Source organism: Curcuma longa, chromosome 14 (assembly GCF_044706935.1).
Source record: "Curcuma longa cultivar G26 ecotype Majalengka, Jawa Barat chromosome 14, ITB_CL_G26_1.1, whole genome shotgun sequence".
In the NCBI taxonomy this organism is placed as follows: domain Eukaryota; kingdom Viridiplantae; phylum Streptophyta; class Magnoliopsida; order Zingiberales; family Zingiberaceae; genus Curcuma; species Curcuma longa.
In genome coordinates, this window is record NC_133874.1 from 5,375,168 (window position 1) to 5,395,819 (window position 20,652).

The following is a 20,652-nucleotide window of genomic DNA, read 5'->3' on the forward strand; positions in this document are numbered from 1 at the left end:
CACTGCATGCTGTGGGAAACAGAGTGTGATGGGCTGAGTCAGTGATCACGAGGGGGAAAAAGATGAGAGATCTTAAGTTACCTTAAGATTCCACGTTTGTTGGAAACATGAAAGGCTGCATAAAGATCGATATTAAAGAAAAGAAGGCATAGGAATAAAGTGGAGTCTGAGTGATAGTCTCCTTTGAACATCCTTAACAGCTTTATCTTTAGAAATATTTATTCAAATATTTTACTTGAATAAAATATAATATGTTATATACTATCGCATCTAGTTATTTCTATATCATATAATCTATTGATGTTGATGCGGAGGGTTATTTAGTGATGACTTGGACGTCGAGTATAAGGAGGATACGAAGAACATAGAGTAAATATAAGAAACCAAATGAAACCCCGACCTACAATCTTGGTCTCGGTATGTTTTCTTAAGCAGCGCCGATCTCATGACTCGATTTTGGCACTTCTCCAACATCATGTGCTAACCTCCTCAGTCTGGGCACGCCTTTTGCATCACTTGCCGATCTTATGACTCGGTCTCTCTCGGCACGCCTCTTGCATCATGCGCCGACCTCATGACTCGGTCTCGACACGCCTCCTGCATCACGCGCCAACCTCATAACTTGGTCTTGACACACTTCCTGCATTCAGGGTTAACCTTCGACATGTGATATTTATTTGAAGACATGATCGTTCCGCCTAAATCGGGGTGCACAGAATCGATTCCGTGAAAACAGGAACACACTTTCAAATATTTAGCAACAGATGGAATCTTCCTAGACGGAACAAGTACGCCAGAATATTTCTCAAACGGTTACTAATATTTCGGAGATCAACTGTTATAAAAAAGTAGCTCATGTCCATGGGCAGAGGTACGCATACATAAACCCTAACTTCCCCAAGCCCTTGAAACTCCTTTCTCATGCCCAATCCTAATTTGAGTGTCATAGTAGTTTACCGGAAACCCCCTCCCCTGATGTCATTCTAACCCTCTTTTTGGAGTGTCTTGTAGGTTTTTCTTCTTCCGCAGCCTCATCACAGAAGCGTGCACGTCAATAAAGTCTTGAACCAGCATTTTAACTATTCACAGTGTATTATCCTAGAACAAATGTAATGGAAGAGAGAACAATAGAGAAAGATTATGGAAGTAACCTTTAAGGGGCATATTGAAAATGGTGAAACTTCAAGGGGGTAAAATGAATGCTTTTTCTATTGTGGGACATTGCTCAAGCGCGTCCGAACCAACCGGCGAGATTTGATCGCACCAACGACTTTAGACTCTCCGCTGTGTCCCACCTCGCAGGGGGGCCAGCGTATGCGACTCCATCCTCACCGTCCGTTGCTTCCGGCACGACTCCACCACTCACCCAGGTGGACTCTGTACGGACTCTCCTTTCTAATCTCCTCGCGCAATCCACGCCTTTGTTTTCCTGCCGTCTCTACCCACCCACCCACCCACCCACACGAAAGGGCCCCACCTTTTCGTTGCAATCATCGCCGTTCGTAGGTCATCAAACCTGCCGTCAGATCGACAGCGAGGAGACCCACGATTAAAACCCTGGCGCAGGTTGCTAACTTGCGCCAAGTCGCCTCGCTTTATAAAGGAACGGTAGACCTCGTTATCGTCGCCATTCTTCCTCTGCTTCCCGCCTTCATCGGCGCGCCGCCGAAAAAGAGGGAGAGTCTTAGAGGATGTCATCGGCGGCGGCGGCGGCGGCGGCGGCTTGGATAGAGCCAAGCCTGGACATGGACAAGCTCAGTTACGAGATCTTCTCGATACTGGAGAGCAAGTTCCTCTTCGGGTACGACGACCAAAACCCTTTCCCTCCTTCTACTCCCCTCACCCCGCTCGCCTCCGGCCTCCGGCCTTCCTCTGCTGGCAAGGTCTGCATTCTCTCCATCGACGCCTCCGACGGAATCCTGGCCGGCGCCTCCCTCGTCCGCCTAGAGGCATCCATTCGCAAACAGACCGGCGACCCCGCCGCCCGCGTCGCCGATTTCTTCGATCTCGCCGCCGGATCTGGAGCTGGCGGTGTCCTTGCCGCCGTGCTTTTTACCCGCGGCCCCGACGGCCGCTCCATCCTCTCCGCCGCAGAAGCCCTACGCCTTCTCGGCAAGCACCACCGCCGCCTCGCCAACGGCGCCCAGCGGAAGGGTATCCTCGACGGCATTCTTTGCCGGGTGGGCGGGGGGCTGTTCCGGCGGGTGTTTGGCGACGCCACGCTGCGGGACGCCCTCAAGCCGCTGCTCATCCCGTGCTACGACCTGGCGACGGGGGCGCCCTTCGTGTTCTCGCGGGCCGACGCTGTGGAGGCGGACGGCTACGACTTCCTCGTGGAAGAGGTGTGCGCGGCCACGTGCGCGTCCCCCGCCGCCGGCGCGCAGGCGGTCGAGATGCGTTCCGTGGACGGCCGGACGAGGATCCGAGCGATCGGAGGTGGGTTGGCCATGGGGAACCCCACGGCGGCGGCGATCACTCACGTGCTCAACAACCGGCAGGAGTTCCCCGCCGCGGGCAGAGTGGAGGACCTACTGGTAATCTCGCTCGGAGGCGTCGAGGCACCGACAGCTTCTGGGAAGCCCTCTGCGCCGCTCTCCACCGCGGAGCTCTCAAAGATCGCCACCGGCGCCCAGGCCGATGTGGTAAGAACCCGTTTTACTTTGTGAGATCCCGACGATCTATATATCTCACTCTGGTAACTAAATCAAATCGCAGGTGGATCAAGCGGTGGCGATGGCATTCGGAGAGCGCCGGGTGACGAACTACGTACGGATTCAGGGATACGGCGCCACGGCGAGGGCGCCGGCGGCGGCAGCGGAGTCTTCGCTGACGGAGAGGGGAGTGGAGTCGGTGCTGTTCCGCGGGCGGAGGTTGTCGGAGCGGACGAACGGGGAAAAGCTGGACGCCTTCGCTGCGGAGCTGATCAAGGAGCACGAACGTCGGAAGCGGAGCACCACCCCGGCAGTCGTCATCAAACCCTCCATGACGCCCTCCCGCTCGTCGTCGTCCACCTTCACCACCATGGCCTCCACCGTCACGTCGGCGTCATTCTGATGGACGGCCAGGATTGCAAGAGAGGGATGACCCGCGGTTCACGATGACGACGATGATGACCCGTCTGTATATTCAAGTTTTACAAAGCGCCCCTCTGGCCGAGCCCTTACGAGTGAATTAGCTTCAGAGTAAGGTTTCGATCGCAATTCTGTTGTTTTGTGAGGGTTTGATTGTTAATTGACACCAGGTCTCGGGAGGACCAAATTTGGCAATGGCAAAAATAAAGATGTTGGCACGATCTTTGTTTCTAAATACGAACGTTGATTTTATCCTTTTTATATTTGTTAAAAAGATAAAAAGAAAGTTCCAGACGATGAGACGTTGACTCGTCTAACGGCCAGCTCATCGGTGCTACGTGCAAGTGGGACTCGTTCGAGGACGAAGCGCGTGGGGTCCGGTGGTTTGTGCTGCTAGTGGAGAAGGCGCACGTGCGAGGACGGTGGTGGCCTCGCGGCGAAGGGACAATATGCACGGTCGATACTTCCTCTTTATTTATTTTTTTCTCTTTAAAACAAGAATTAATATAATTTATTTACTTTGGTACCAAAATATATCACATCAGTAACATATGAAGGACCACGAAAGTTCCTCAAAGCTGTAAGAGTAGCAAATAAGCAAAGACCAAATGTAGACCCCAGTCATCAACAAGCTCTCGCAGCAACAACAAGTACATCGAGTATTCATCCCCAATTCTATCTGTCCTCTATGTCCATTTATATCTTCCATTAGTCATCAAATTTTCATGCAATACATTTGATCCGGAGGATTATTTAGTGATTACGTAGATGACGGATATAACAGGGGAGGGAAAAGAGAGTAAAGATAGGTATTGATTAATAAACAAGAGTTATTTTAAGGATCTTAAGTAAACTTCCGACTTCATGCTCAGGTCTCTGTATACTTCTTTAAGCATACATCAACCTCATACTCAGGTCTAGGTATGCTTTCTTAAGCATACACTGACCTCATACTTAGGTCTCGGTACGTGATGAATTGGGATTTTATTAATTTTTAATCGATTCAATTTTGAGTTTTGCATGAAAATAATTATTTATTTGAATCGATTTGATCATGATTGTCCTATATTGCAAAAATTGAGGCTTGATTATAATTTTCCTGATTTAATGGCAATTTTTGCATTAATTTGGATTTTAATTGATTTTAGGGCTAAATCGGACCCGACTCGAGCTCAACCGCGGTCAAATCGAGTCAAATTGGCCAAATTGATCAAGCCAACATGGAGGACACGACTCGGATCGAGCCCGATCAAAATCCCTGATTTTTTTGGAAACCCTAAGTTGTCCTAAACCTCAGATCAAATTTCAGCCGTTGGATTCAAGATTGGATGGCCTGGATTCGTTGATTAATCAGTATAAAAACCAAGCTTTAATCGGGTGAACAGTGGCTGCGCACTGTTCACCGTCTTCCCAAAACCGCGCCCGACGCCATGTTCTGTTCACCGACGTAACTCCCAAGCCAGCCCCATCTTCCCAAACTTATCCCATTGCGATCCTTGTTCCGTGGGGGTTCTTCCACCGGCCGAATGGGTATATTCCGGCAGCGGGATTTGGCTTGACGGCGGGGGTTCTTCCGGCGGCCAATTTCTTGTTTCAGCTCGTTCCGGCCATCCACACTGAAATCCGGCGCCGCAATTCTTTGAGGGGTTCTCCTAGGAGCGCGGAGCATCCCGGAATTACCAGCAACTCAATCGGAGCAAGATTGACATAGGAAATCCCGTTTGCCAGCTACAAAGTGGTCTGCATAGTCTGATTTTCGTCCGGAGAGGGTTTTTCCGGTGACTTTCCGAGTTTGGGCAGCAAGAAAACACACAGGAGACCAGCGTGGAAGATTTCTAATGGATTCAAAAGCTTGTTTGACAACCAAGCCAAGGAGAAGCAATCGGGAGAAGTTTGGAGGATGTTACTGTTCTTCTTCGTTTCTGAAATTCTGATTTCGGCAATTCTGAATGTTCTGTTTCAAAGTTCTGTCAATCCCATTTTCTTAGCAACATTAGCAATTGGATTGTTTTCAATTAAGGCTTGAGTTGTAGTTGATTGAACTTTGTAGCTTTAAGTTTCCAAACCTTTCGAATCTGAAATCCTTGAATTCTGATTTTCAGGTTTCTGCCAAACTTACTGTTCCGTGCCAATGTTTGTCAGTTTGTTGGTTGATTAGTTGTAGGAATTAGAGTTTTGAAGCATTGCATTGCATGTTAGGTTTTCTTGGATGAGATTTCATTTGAAACTTACTGTAGCGTGCCAACAATCCATTGTTTTGTGCCAACTTCATGTCATTTGATAGGTTTGCTAGATTTACAATTTGGTTTAAGCATTTAGGGTTTCAATAGTTCAGTTTTTAATTGTTAGATTCAACTCCACTTGAATTTAAATTTCATATGATTAACTTAGTTTCATTTCATATAGCTTGCATTAGGATTAGCTAGGTTCAATAGTTTCATTTTTAGGTTAGTGACTTGGATTTTTCATATACTTGTTAATTTCGAATTACATTTCATTTTTAAACCCCAAAACCCATTTTTATTCGGAAAACCCAAAAAGAACGACACGATAAGCTCACTTTAGACACTTTTCTACTAGTCCTTGGAAAAACACGACTCGAGGCCCCTATACTTAATTTATTTGTATTTATCGTGGGTTTTCGATACTTTTATAAATTCTAATTTGAAGCCCTACTCGTGACATCTAATTTAGGGTTTTCAGTACGCTTCCCTAAGCATACGCCGATCTCATATTCCGGTCTCGATATGCTTTCTTAAGCATATACACCGACCTCATACTCAGGTCTTGGTATGCTTCCTTAAGCGCACGCCGACATTATACGTCGGTCTCAATATATTTCCTTAAGCCGGTACCGACCTCAGGTTTTGGTCTCGTCCTACCTTCTGCATCCCGTGACAACCTCAGGGTGCGGTATCAATGGGTTTCCTACATCTAGGGCTAATCTCCAGCGCGTGATATTATTTAAAAGACGTAGTTGTTCCGCCTAAATCGGGAGAAAAGAATGGAACCAATTCTTTCGCAACAACATGAACTAATATATATATCAACAGATGGAATCTTTCCAAGAGAACTAGTCTACCTGAATATTTCTTAAGCGGTTGCTAATATTTCGGAAATCAACTGCTATAAAAAGGTACTCTAGGCCCATGGGTACAGGTACGCACACACATAAGCTCTACTTTCTTCAAGCCTTTAATTTCTTACTCTTCACATCAAATCCTAATTTGAAATGTTGAAGTGGCTTGCCGGGACCTAACTCTGACACCGTCCTAACTCTCTTTGTTAAGTGTTTTTCAGGACATCTTTCCTTTCGAACAATTCTTTTCAAAGAGCGTGCACGTTGATAAAATCTTGAATCAGTATTAGAGCCATTCACGATTTACCGGCCGAAATAACATCAAAGAAAATATTGTTGCAGAAAGATATAAGTGGGTTGGTGCCTGCATTCAATTCTCTACAGCTCCACTGAGTCGGACGCTGTCGAGGAGAACAAGCACAGTCTTCGTCCTGGACAAGCCTTTTACCCCTGCGATTAAGTAGATCTTGTTGGTGGTCCTCTGATCGATCTCGTTAGTCCGTACAGGTATGGCTAACCATAAGCCATGAGCACAGTATTCAAGTCGAGGACCACGCCACAGACAGACAGTGTGTGTCTTGAGTCGATGGAAGCTGCATGTGCTCAATCAATAAAACCTCATCGTTTTCTTCTCCAACATGCATGCACTGCGATGGGTGATGCTGTGCTGACAGCAGAGCGACGAGATGATGATTGTGTGGTTAATGGCCACGTGAAGGAACGAGAGTGTCCATGCATGGGGGACCTTGAGGAGACTCTTCGACTGAAAGCAAAAGCCGCATCCATGCACAAACGCCAAGGACTGTGAGTGAGTGAGTGTTCAAGTTGGTAGCGAGTAAAAAGTAAAAGAGCTCGATGGAGAATTAACTAGATGAAGTCAAGGCGAGAAGATCAGTTCTTTGAGTGTTTAGTTGAAAGTAAAGAACACTTCAATTATGACTCATATATGAAAGTAATAATAATAATAATTAAATCTTATCTCAAGTAGTGAGGCAAGGACGGATTCACAAATTAGAATTGGAAGCTTAAATTTAATAGAATAAAATAAATTATATATATATATATATAATAAAAAATTATTATGTTATATTGTTGGACAAAATTGTGTTCTACTAGATTTAAAAATATAAACTTCATCTAACATAAAATGTGCATTTATATCTTTAGTTAAATATCATTCGATATAGAGTGTCTAAGTAATCAGCAAATTAAAAAGTCATCATCTATTTTATTACGAAGTATTGTTTTCATATATTTCATTACTAAAAAGACTCGATCAGTAGTGACTGTAGAAACAGGCAACGTAAAAACAAGATGTATCAATCTAATCAACATAACGTAAATTTTTTAGCGTCCACTCTCAGTCAATTGTTGACACAACTCAATAAGTACAGAAATCTTCAAATCCTATATCACATCAAGTTTATAATATACTAATTCATACTCTAAACCAAGGATATCTTAATATGTGAAATTTTTAGGATAAAACTTATTGCATCATCATTGCTAACTGAGTTAAATGAATTTTTAAGATATAAAGTTGTACTAAAAGAAAGAAGTTTTACTGATAACTCATTAAATCGAGTATTTAACTCCATTAATATGAAATCCATTGATGTATTAAAAATATCGAAGTGTTAATGATGTTCAACTGTAGTTTGCTGACGGAAATGACCAATCTTACATAGATAATTAAGATCAAACACATCAATTTTATTTCTCGAATAAAAAACTTTCACTTCAAAAAAAAAATTCTTTCTACCTGCATTCTCTAAGTTTTTGAAGGATAATTTTGGTAGTAGAGACAGTGTAATAGTAGTTAAAATGCCTTGAGATTTTCTTTAAAGAATTTGATAAAGAATATTTATTGTTATCGTAATTTTATGCATTAAGTACAAATTAAACACAAATTCAAAGTTTGTCATGTTTATGTAAATTCCTCGACTTGAGCCTTAGCTCTTCCATTCGTAAAATGATCACTAAGAATTTCATAAACTTTACAAGTTGCAACATATATATATCTATCAAACTTTTTTTTACTAAAGCATAGCAAGAACTTCAACTAATAGCTATTGCTTGTTGCAAATTACCAATCTGATTGATCCTACTTCTATAATCGCATTTCTCAATTACTAATATATACTCAATTTCACTTCTCTATGTGTTATGTCACTCGACAATATGCTTAATATAAAAAGTGAATATTGTCTAAATGAGAAATTTTTTTTCAAATAACATTGACATCCTTAATTGTGTTAAGGACATCATTCTTTTTTGATTAATATGTTGTGTTTGTTAGGTCTAAACATATCTTTAAAAAAATTTCTCTTAATAAATACAATTTTTAAATATTTTCATAATATTTTTATTTTATTCTCGTCTACTTATTTTAAAACTTAACATTCAGCTTTTGTAAATTTTATCTTTAAAGTTTAATACATGGAAGTGAAATTCACGTGGACAAACCTAGAGCTTTATAATATATAAGAAAATATTAATATGAATAGATTTTAGGCTACACTTTGTAAAATTAAATTAAATTGAATTCCTAATTTATTTTAATAATCGATGATTTTTTTATGATTAACTAATCATCCCCGAATTAATCAGTCCGAAAATAAATATCTAATGTCAACTAAAATAAATAAATAAATTGAGCCCATAAAAAAGGCTCGTAACAATTAAGAATAATGATAAAAAAAATTGAAGACGACTTCCATGGTTTTAAAGGAACAGTGGGGAATTAGTCAAATTGCTCTTTGTTTTATAGAAAAGAAAAATTAATTATACCATTTTATTTGATATATTTTTTTAAAAATAAATGTTCCTCTTCTTATATTACCATTTTCATTTCCCTTTGAGAGCTACCTTAATAAATGTCTTGTCAAAGTTCTTTTATTAAAATAAAAAATAAAAATAACCTTTTTCTAAATTGTTTCATTATTTTATGTCACTTGATGTAATTCAAAAACTAGCATTGTTTTTAATGGATATTCTTTATATTTTTAAAATTATAAGTTGTGTTGGATACAATTTGTCGTACTTTATGTTAAGTCAAACAAGTACTTCACCAATCATTTGTTGATAAAATAAAATAAGGCAAGGTATAATTTAATGAAGTTAAGAGGAGTATTTTGCAAGTCAAGAATGCTATCTTCTGAGTGCTTTGATAATAGTAAAATTATGGGGGGGCGTTTTGAAAGCTTGCGGTCAACGATCTAGTCAGCAACTAAATATTATATCAACAAATAGGCAAACGACACGAGTTTCACACTAGCAATTATGCGCCACCAATGGCGACTTTGATTTTATGAGTCTCTCTCTTTTCCGCGATCTTACACGCATAAAATAGGAAGAATAATTAAGCAATTAATCATGCTACTTTGTTGTTAATTGTTCGTTAATCTCGGTATTAATTAGCAGGTCCACTGCGCATGCGCCTAAAGACGACCGCCACGTGCCATCCGTTCAAAGCGTCCGTCATCGTGCCAATTGAGCCCACAAATTAATACGAAATTTCAAAAAGGACCATTTTATTTTAGATTTGCCCTTTTGCACGACGATTATTTTATAAACAATAATCTTTTATAGTTTATATTTATTGCCTAACACGAGAAAAAAAATTAAAAAAGAATTAAAGAAAAATACTAGCACACTTGGATAATTAGAAGGTATGGGATTTTGACTGAGAATATACGTAAAAGCGGGGATGTTTTGAGAATTTTGCCCAAATGATGAAGACCGGACGTGGTTTGAACCGGCTTGGACCCGGTTCACGCGGAGTCAAAATTGTCGACTCGGTCAAGTTGTTCAGAATCTCACTGCCCGATACGCTTTTTCCATAGCGACAAGTCAAATAAATAATAAGCTCAGATCTCCTCGCTTGGGGCGACGGCAGCGGCTCTCTCCTCCCTCCCCCGCTCGTTGGCTCTCTCCGGCGATCTCCGCTTGCTACGGGTCGAGCTGGTGTTTCCTGATTCGTGGATGCTTCTCTCCCCTCGACGCTTTTGCAGCTTGCGATTGACGGGAGTGGGAAGGAAGCGCGTGGGGGCGGACGCTTGTCGGAGGGAGGAGACAGGTTGCGTAGTTGATTCGAAGAATTTTCAGCGGGGTGCTTTGGCTTCCGAGGTGACCTCCGCTTCTGGGATTCAAAGGTGTGTTTTTTTTTCCGTTTACCGTAAATAAATTTTGCTCAGTTATTTTGGGATTAGATTATCATGGTGTGTTTTGATCTTTATTCTTATGTAAGGAGACGGTATGAACCCTCGAGTCCAAACAGTGAGAAATGATATGGATGGTATGAACATTTCCAGGGAATGCTTAAAAAGACAAGGTGTCTAATGGCTTAAATCTGAAAGAACTTCTTTATCATTTGGATGTAGTTGTTAAACGAATTTGGAAGTGGATGTAGCATAGTTCTTTGTCCAACCTAGGAAGATTTGATGCTCTTTATGTTGGGATCACAAGTGCCTTAGATGCCACTGGACGGATGGAGATGACTCAAACTGCTTGCTAGATTCCACTTTTCAAATCACATACTTGTGGATCCAAATTTAATATCCCTAGGATTGTTTTCCACCATACACCCCTATCATGACATTTTTGTCTCTTTGGTAAAAAAAAAATACAAACCATTAATAACTTGTGACAACCTTGGTTCTAATACAACTTGGGATAACAACTGCCTTTGATACTGTTGGACGAAGTTAAAGGCCACTGTAACATTACTTGTTAGATTTTGTTGCCTTAAAGTAGACATTCACAGGTCCAACTTCAATGCTTCTAGAATGTAGAATAACTTCCACTACAAGTTCATATGATATAATCTTCAGCTCTCTTGGTAGAATAATCACAAGGACACCAAGTTAATGGGTTTCATCAGTTATCTATAGAGAAAATCTAAGTGTATATAATTTTTGAGAAAAAGAATGATAAAAAATCAGAGAAAGCATTGCCCACACTTTTAATGCTCCATGGGAACAAAAAAAAAGCCAAGAAGACAATCATTTTTGCTACAAGCTCCTTGGTCTTCCACAACCTTCAAATTGTCTCAGAACATCTGAGCTTCAGAACACTTCTATCTGTAGGAAAATCAGTCTTTATTTGACACAATTGGACTGGCTGGACCTGACACTAGGTTGTTGGCCTAATGTTGAGACAAAATGAATGCTTTGCTGTCTAGCCATTACAAGGTCTTATGCAAGCTTACCAAGTTGGTGAAGGCACCAGAAGTTGTTGCCAAAATTCAGAGTTCAAAATCCACGGAGAAACCAGTCAAATGTGCTCAATGCTGGATGTTTACTGTGTCAAGAACCTATGTCTAGTCTGTTCTGTTATGAAACCTCACTCGGAAATCTACTGAAGCATATACTTCATTTTTTTCTTGGCTGAAGTCATATTTTGTACATTGTTATTCTACTTAACCTAATTGATTAAGGTACATTATCTTGAGGTGTCCAAGCAACTTAAATTTGGTTACACTGGGAATAATATGTGTGCCATTTTCATGACAGACCAACATATTTTCCTAAAAAGGAATCCTGATTTTCTACTAAGGTTAACATTTCAACCTACATCTTGTCAATTACTATGCAAAAGAAGCTTATCACTTCATTGATATTTGGTAGCCCATTCTGTGCTAACCACTTTGTTGTGTACTTGTGTGCGCACGCATGTAGTATGTTTATATATCCCTATAAGATGCCTTCTCTTTGTTGCTTACTCCACCTCTTCAACTAAGCTGCATATTGTGAACCAGGAGCCACATTCCTGGATACACTGCAAATGTTCTGTTAGGTCTCAATGATGTGATACTTTATTCTGTTACAAGCTTTGGCTAATGGTTGGAGTATGTTTGCTATTTGTTTTAATAAATGACTAAGTTCTCCTGTGACCTTAGTGTGCCTTAACACTTAAACTTATGTCATATTTCCCTCACTTATGTCTGCTGTTGCAGAGAACTCTTGATTGATATGCCCCAGCAATCTACATCTATAAAGAAACTTGATAAATAATCATTCGGTGATGGCTTGCTTTTCTTGCATATTCAGCAGGAAAGAAATTGCACACCAGAAACATAACCAGTTCAGTGAAGGTAACATGTCCTTGATGTTGTCCTTGCATTTAACTTATTTGCTTTGATACTTACAATAGCTTATTCCACCTGTCTTTGAAACTTTAGCATGTTTATTTTTTTTCAGACAATCATGAATTGAAAGTGTTACAATGTATACTTTCAAGGAACTGAAAAACACAGACAAATAGATTATTCTACCTTTCTTTGAAATTTTGACATGTTTGTTTTTTTCCCCAGACATTCCTGGAATTGAAAGTGTTACAATCTACACTTACAAGGAACTGAAAAATGCGACAGACAGTTTTAGTCCAGTTAACAAAATTGGAGAGGGAGGTTTTGGTTCAGTGTATAAGGTGATTTACTGATTTGTGTAGACTGTATCAAAGCTATTAATTTTAGAAAAAACACCTTGTAATATCAGTTCATTGATATAGGGAAGACTTAGAGATGGAAAAGATATTGCTGTAAAGGTGCTGTCCTCTGAGTCAAAGCAAGGAGCACGGGAGTTTCTGACTGAAATTACTGTGATCTCTGGCATAATCCACGACAATCTTGTCAAGCTGTATGGCTGCTGTGTAGAGGGATCTCACAGAATTCTTGTTTACAACTATCTTGAGAACAATAGCCTCGCACAATGCCTTCTTGGTACCTAATTTGCCTTTTATTGTCTTTTATATTCGTTTTCACGTCTCTTGACTTACTAGCAGACTAACAGCTAGACTCTCCATTTATAGCACACAATAATGTTCTAGTTACTACCTTGTTTCAGGTTCCAACCGCAATAACATTCATTTCAACTGGAGAACACGAGTCAAAATTTCTGTTGGCATTGCTCGTGGACTTGCATTTCTTCACGAAGAAGTTCGGCCACATGTAGTTCACAGAGATATTAAAGCAAGCAACATTCTTCTTGACAAGGATCTAACACCCAAAATTGCTGATTTTGGTTTAGCAAAGCTTCTACCAGCAAATATGACACATGTCAGTACTCGAGTGGCTGGAACAATGTGGGTACCCTCTTGTCTGAAATTCATCTATTTGCAGAAAAATGCAAAACCAACCATGCTTGATGCAATATATAAAAATATCTGCTATTCATGAACTCCATTTTAGAAATCTAAACTGATCTTTGAGGCTGGACCTTGCGACATATTTAAAATTTTCTGCATAGTGAAATAAAGCCAATGGCAGTAATCTCCATGGCTTCTTACTTTAATGTTCTCACAAATCTTCATTTTCTTTGTGCAGAGGATACTTAGCACCTGAGTATGCGATTCGTGGACAAGTGACAAGGAAGTCAGATATTTATAGTTATGGTGTTCTTCTGCTGGAGATTGTCAGTGGAAGATGCAACACAAATACAAGGCTGCCTTATCGAGATCAATTTCTACTTGAAAGGGTAAGAATGAAATAGATGATGACTTTTAAGTTTCACATACAGTAAATATTCCAGTAAGCAATGTTTTGTTTATGAAAGATTCGTCTCTGTCATGACAATTTTGTTTAGGTTGGATACTCTAGCTTGCTAATGGTTTTGAAATATGACAGAGGCATTGCACACATGAGAAACTTTATATTTTTGTAAATTTATTTTTATGAAAGTGAAGTATTGTCATGGTGTTTGCTAATCATATTGTCAAATTGGGAATTGTGTTTCAGAATAATTAAACACAATTATCTTGAAATCCTGGCATACTAAATAAGATTCTCTCATAATAGTTTTGAGCAACATTTTATATTCAAGTTTTTGGGCACAACTAGCTAGGAAAAGGATATTTGTTTGCGTTTGCACATGTCATATGAAATATTAATTGAAGATTACTGAATCTTTTATTTGGACTTGTTTGATTAAAATACTTGGACATTTTTTCCTCTTTTGACCTTAGTTGGAAGTATATTTATAATACCGCCCTTTTGTAATTGGCATGGTGTCAATATCATTTTTGAATGTTCAAAAAACTTGGTATCAGATTGGTAGAACTAGTAGAATTAATAGAATCAAAATTGACAAGAAAAATTCAAATAACAAGAGAAAATTTTAAAAATAATAATATTAACAGCAAATATTAATTTAATATTATGATATTATATTATTTGATTAATAAGTATACATGTAAATTAGTTGGATGTGTATATTAGTATGTATATCATATTGTGTGATATTGTAAGTATACCAGTATTTTTGTTACATTATTTTTATACACTCACTAATCTGATCGGTTAACATTGATTGAACAATTGCGATAACTAAGTAGATATTATTATTGGTAGGAAAGATCTGAAACTATTATTAGATTTATCAATAATGGGGTATTACATGTTGAGAAAATATTAATTGAATGATACTTCAGTATAGTTAATATGATTAATTTGATAATAATTAAATTATATTTGATAAATAATCAATATATTATTATTATTATTTTTAGTATTGATTATGTAAATATTTTGAATTCGTCTATTATTATTTATGTTAATTATAATTAAATATTAATTCATAAATAATTATATAGTTGTTGCTATTATTAATTTTGGTATTTTCAATATCAATATTATAATTATTAAAATAGCTAATTTATCAATTAATCAGTATACTATTTATTAGATATTTTCTTGCCTACATTATCAAATTTATCAATAATTTAAAACAAATTTCTCATGCAATATAGCTGATAATATCATTTATTACGTATAATTAATAATTATAATTAATGTGTATTGTATATTAGTTAAAATAATTGATGTGCATATTAATGTTTACTATGTATCATCTTATTATAACACTTATTAATGACATTTCTTTATTAGTTATTATCTAATATTTTATATAAGGTAAAAATCAAAAACATGTCCTTTTTGTTTGAATCATCAACGTGGTGCCTTTTTTTTTTTTATCTTCAAAAGGGTATTCCATCGAAGAGTTTCTGCTAAATTTGCCTCTTACCTGATCACCTTAAAGAAACCCGACCAAGCCTTTTTTATCTAACCTGTCACTTAAACCTATATGAATCCCACCCAAATAACATTATTATTCATATCCTTTGTCGTATGCTAAACTACAAACATTGTTTCATTTGTCTACAAATGTTGTTTCGTCTCCCCTAGTTGTCAGTAGACTTCTCTCCTTACTTCCGATTTTGTTTCTTCTCCATTTTTATATATTTGTTTTGGATTATCTGATATTCATGTAGAAGCAATTTTGATTTCATTCTACATAAGGTTGGGTTGTCTGGAACCATTCTATGCTCTCACTCATCTGTTTTTGACATTTTTAGATCCATGTGGTAGCTTTGTCAAAAATAGCACACAAGCTTGTATGTCAAATTTCATAGATAAACACTCCTTTGAACTTGTTTAGTCGTTCTTTCTCCTTATTTTTTCACAAACGAGCATACTGTTGTGTTCTTTGGAACCTATTGAATTGTTTACACTTTCATTTTATAATTTTAGGTAAATTTATGTGCATGTATCACTTTAACAATTGCATAGACCCGAACTGCTCAATTGGAGACAAACCTCTACTTAGAACATATTAGTCAATATACACTTCATTTTTCAATTTGGCCAAAGTTAGGTTCAACATGTCAAAATTACTATATGGACCCAAATTACCCAAATATCACAGAAGAACCCTTTGTTATATTCCTTGGAACATATTAAGTCGTGCAATACCTTTATTTTATAATTTGGGCATGTTAATGTCTGCAAACTCGTACATTGAATCAAACTGCCCAAATTCTACAAATGAATCCTCCATTGTACTCTTTGGAACTCATTTTATGCCTTAATTTTTCAGTTTTTGCCAAGTTTATGTTTGTCTATCAGTTAACAAAACTGCTATATAGACACAAACTGCCCAAATAATATAGATGAACCCTCTGATGTGTTCTAACTACTCAAAGACCACCTGGATTTATTCTGCGTTTGTTTTCTAATTTGGCAAAAAATGTTATAGGGATCTAAGTTTGTAAAATTGGAAACAAGGACATAAGATGACTCAATGGATTGCAGGGAGCACCACAATAAAGGAGCCAAAATTGCTACATGGACCTAATAATACTCTGATAACATACCTAATAGTATAGAATGAGGCTTAAAGAAACACAACAGATAGAGAGAATATTTTTCAATTTGAGGTAGTCTAGCTTCTGGTACAATTTTAGCCAATATTATATAGCCTCTTTAAACAATTTAGTCTTGAAGAAGCACAACGGACTACTCATATGTGAATTTTAGTCAGTTTAGGTCTATATAGTACTTTTGGTCTTGGTTTTAGCTAAAACTACTATATAAATCTAAATTGCCTAAATGCTAAAAATTGGAAAATAAAGACAGAATGGTTGAATAGGTTTTAAGGAGTACAAAGGAGTGCTTATTTGTGAAATATGACCAGTATAAGCCCATGCACTATTTTTGGCAAAATTGGTATATGGATCTCAAGAACTAAAACAAAAAATAATGAAAAAATTCAAAGTGACAAGCAAAAGGGTCTAAAATTATTATTTATTTTAAGGTTTCCACTTAGGTTCGTCTAATACCGTAAGACTGCTACAAGATCATCTAGGGTTCCAACAACAACACAACTACACATGCTTCAAAGTATAAACTTAAAACTGAGTAAAGCATTTTAAACAATAAATCCTAAAATATCTCAGAATGAAGTAAAACCCTAAAATCAGAAATCATACATCTTCTAAGCATTTCATACTAACCTTGGATAGATTGTTCATGGTATAAGGTGTTTCCTTGCAGCTCGTGCAACTTAGTTTCATTGAGAACCTAAGACAATCTCGTTGGGTGGTGATTGGAAGGGCAAGGAGTGTGTCAGAGAAATATAATGGGAAAAGAGAAGTACGGGAACAGGGGTTAATTAATAGTTCTGGACAATGGGTTTGTTGGCTGGGCCTTCGGTCTAATTTTCTAGGTAGGCAGGTGAGGATGCAACGGTTTATGTGGGTTTAATGGTAAATTTGGTTGGAAAAATTGGGTGGGAGTATGGGATGCCATTTTGATGATAAATCAAAAAGGATGCCCTTTGATGATTTAGAAAAAAAAGGGCGCTCTTTTAAATTTTGCCCTTTTATATAAGTAACTTTACCTAACGAATAAACTTATATAGTACACCATACAATGAACATTACATATATCTGAAATCACAACAAAGTACTTTAAAAACCTTATTTCTATTTTCTGCTGCACCGGTTGTCAACTGTTTGACTTCCCTGTACTTCCTATGCCAGAACACCACATTGAGAAGGAACCTCCTATGTGGTAGGCTTTGAACCCTTCCTCTGCTACTCTTTACTCTTTGATCATTGTTCTCATTGACACACAATCATATGTTTATTTTATTTTATTTTTTGATGGGCATGGTAATTGGTGTTTTGTCCTGTTATGCTGATTCCTCAATCTTTCATGTTAATAATATATTTGGATTGATCTATTGGTCTCTTGTTAATTATCTTTAGCAGCTCCATTACATACATAAGGCCTGATGAATGAATATATATATATTTAAAGCCACTCGCAGTTCAAATTTGAGGCAGAGAGAGGTCCCCTCATCTAATGTGAAGTCTATCTATTGTTCATGGTTGGGTTAGTAGGGATTAGGGAGCATATACTGAGTTTCGACATGACACTTTGAGCTAGCTTGACCAAATGGGAGTGCCATGATTGTCTTATTTCAGTTAATGCTTTACAGTTTGTTACATATTGGGTTACCCAAATAAATGTTAAGTCACTCTTGTTGATTATTCTGGAGAAAATCAGTTTTATCTGTTTTCTATCTGGATGAAACAATGCATCACTTGGATTGGGGTAGGCAATGGGTATTGCTATGTCCATGGTATTAAGAGTGGGATTTTTATCGAAGGGAGCTTTGACGCAACGGTAAAGTTGTTGTGTGACTTGGAGGTCATAGGTTCGAATCTCGCAAATAGCCTCTTGCAAAGCAAGGTAAGGCTGTGTATGATAAACCCTTCTCTAGGATCCCGCATTGGTGAGAGTTTTGTGCACCGAGCTGTCCTTTTTTTGTGGATGTGGTCTGATAACAATTTTCATGGCCAAGCTCAAAATTTGGTTAAAATTGGATCCCAAAGTGGGCATCTTTTATGATAAGTTTACTTCAAAGTCTCTTAAGGGCAACTTCAACCGGGAAGCTTCTTGAATTATGGTTGTAAACCGGAGAACTAAACAGTCTTTGCTTCGTTTCCTTAATGATATAACTCCATGTCTAGTTTCAGCAGAATAACCAACCCAAGTAGTTGGATCTCAATCATTTGCTTTTTGTTGTCCTTGGCAGTTCCAGGAAAGAAATCTGCTGTGAAAGTAAATGGTCAAGAAATATGAATTCTGTTACTCAGAAGTGTTTTAATCTACGATTATTCTTTGTGCACAATTAAGCTATTTTGCATCTTCCTTGGAAATTATCTTGTATAGCAATTGTGTGTACTGTGTAAGACTCCTTAAGTACATATTTGTCTTTATTGAATGTATTAAATAACACACCCTTATGATAAAAATAAGTTCCTCTATGCCGATGAAATGGCTGCCCTAAATTTGCAAATATGGTTTGCTATTGTACAGTCCCCAGATATCACGAATGGACTTCTCGTCTTGCAGACATGGGCATTATATGAATCTGGCAAGCTGGTGGATATCATAGATACTTCTTTGACAGATGATGTAGATGTTGAGGAAGGATGTAGATTCTTGAAGGTCGGACTGCTATGCACACAAGATGACATGAAGCTTCGGCCCTCAATGTCAACTGTTATACGAATGCTGACTGGTGAAAAGGATGTGAACTCTGTGGAGATCACAAGGCCTGGTATTATTGATGACTTAATGGACCTTAAAATTAAAAGCAAAAACAAGGCTGATCCAGTGAATACATCCTCCATCACATCATCTGCTCTAGACACACCCTCATCCCAAGATGATACAACACATGCATTCATGAGCTTCACGACAATAGCTGAGCGAGATTGAAGATAACTGAAGGTTGAAATTCAAGAACTAACTCTCTAATTCTTTTTCCCAAGTTGTTTATTTCTTAATTTTGCATCTTTTAGATTCCTCAATGTGGAAATATCCACTAGGATTGTAATTGAAACAGAACTTGATTGTGTATAAATTTTTGAAGAATAAATATGGAATTGTTTTCTTGATTTAATCTGCAATTTTGAAGTTCTTCCTGGTTTCGTTGTAGTTACTATGAATGTTGAAGTGGCTCATGAGTTGGAAAAACTATGTTTTTGGTCAATATTTGGGTTATATTCCAAATGTTCATTTTTTATACAGTTGGCTAATGCATGTGTATTTATTTAGAAATGATACAGAATATATGTATCCACATAATTTTCTTCTTAATAGGTAGCTGAAATTTAGGTTTTCTGATGATTTTTACACAGTTTGGTTACTCTTTTTGCTAAACTTTGCATCCAGTTATTTGTCCACACTGAATCACTGGTGTATGGTGGATAAAGGCAAACCTCTTGGTATAGATCCCAGTTCAGCTCTCTTTCGGCTACTAGTAGGGTCAAAGCTGCATATTAGTTGTCCAAGTACTTCCATTTCGAATTATTCTCCCTGCTCCCTTTAAGTCGTTGATGCATCTAACTGATTGTAGCTCCAATGCCTCCAACTAACAGGGAAATAGAATCTAGATCTTGGATGAGTGGACATCATTTTGATTAGGCACAACGTCATTTATAGAGTCGAGAGCATGACTCTGGTGGGGCCGACCGTATGGGGCTGCTGGGGTAACGGATTTCATCTTTTACTGAAGAGAGCATGACTCTGATTCTATCTTAAAGTTGATTAGCTAGCCATTTATCTCAAAAGTTCAAAATATTAAGAAAGAGCCACTTATACCAAAAGCTCAAGATATTAAGAAATTTATCAATTTTTTTATTACATAAATTCTTAATACCATTTGAAAGTTCAAGAGAGCGCAATTCAACTTGAAATGCTAAGGCTTTTACGTTTGTGATCTCTTGATATTTATGTGTATTTCAAGAATTCTTGTCTTTAGGATGTAGGACTAAGGAGTAGAGTTTTTTTCTTCATCCCACTTACACTCTGTTTAGCATTACCCTATGCGAATATTATGGATATGTGAAATAACTATTGAATTTTATTAATCATTTTTTAGACAACATTAACCGTCAGCTTTGCGCTTACATTTTGGATTGTCTTTCCTTTTCGTCTCACTAGCTCCTTTTTTTTTTTATGAAAGGTAAATATGTATATCATCAAAATGCACAAAACATACAATGATCAAAGATCCTACTCATGTCATGTCTGATGAAATATTAGATCTAAGTAAGTATCTAAGGTGTGGTATATATGTGATTGTGCTATCGTAAGTACCAACTCCACGTCCAAATGATCACCACAAAACATCATCAAGCATACAAACATAT

General features: G+C 37.9%; 2 protein-coding genes across 3 annotated transcripts; both read left to right on the forward strand.

The window, feature by feature from the left end:
- Window positions 1-1,651: 1,651 nt before the first annotated feature.
- Window positions 1,652-3,326, forward strand: LOC141844723 (patatin-like protein 3). The gene is made up of 2 exons (XM_074732716.1): window positions 1,652-2,642; window positions 2,716-3,326. The coding sequence occupies exons 1-2, from the start codon at window positions 1,692-1,694 to the stop codon at window positions 3,052-3,054; spliced, it is 1,290 nt and encodes a 429-aa protein (XP_074588817.1). The 5' UTR covers window positions 1,652-1,691; the 3' UTR covers window positions 3,055-3,326.
- A 6,691-nt stretch (window positions 3,327-10,017) lies between these two features.
- LOC141844724 (cold-responsive protein kinase 1-like) lies at window positions 10,018-19,400 on the forward strand. Of its 2 annotated transcripts, none has more exons than XM_074732717.1 (7): window positions 10,018-10,304; window positions 12,107-12,244; window positions 12,464-12,579; window positions 12,661-12,871; window positions 12,996-13,233; window positions 13,475-13,625; window positions 18,812-19,400. In XM_074732717.1, exons 2-7 carry the CDS (start codon window positions 12,175-12,177, stop codon window positions 19,214-19,216), a joined length of 1,191 nt encoding a protein of 396 aa, XP_074588818.1. In that variant the 5' UTR covers window positions 10,018-10,304; window positions 12,107-12,174; the 3' UTR covers window positions 19,217-19,400. The 2 variants fall into 2 exon arrangements, with proteins under 2 accessions (XP_074588818.1, XP_074588819.1); XM_074732718.1 differs by having other exon boundaries at window positions 18,848-19,400.
- The last annotated feature ends 1,252 nt before the right edge of the window (window positions 19,401-20,652 follow it).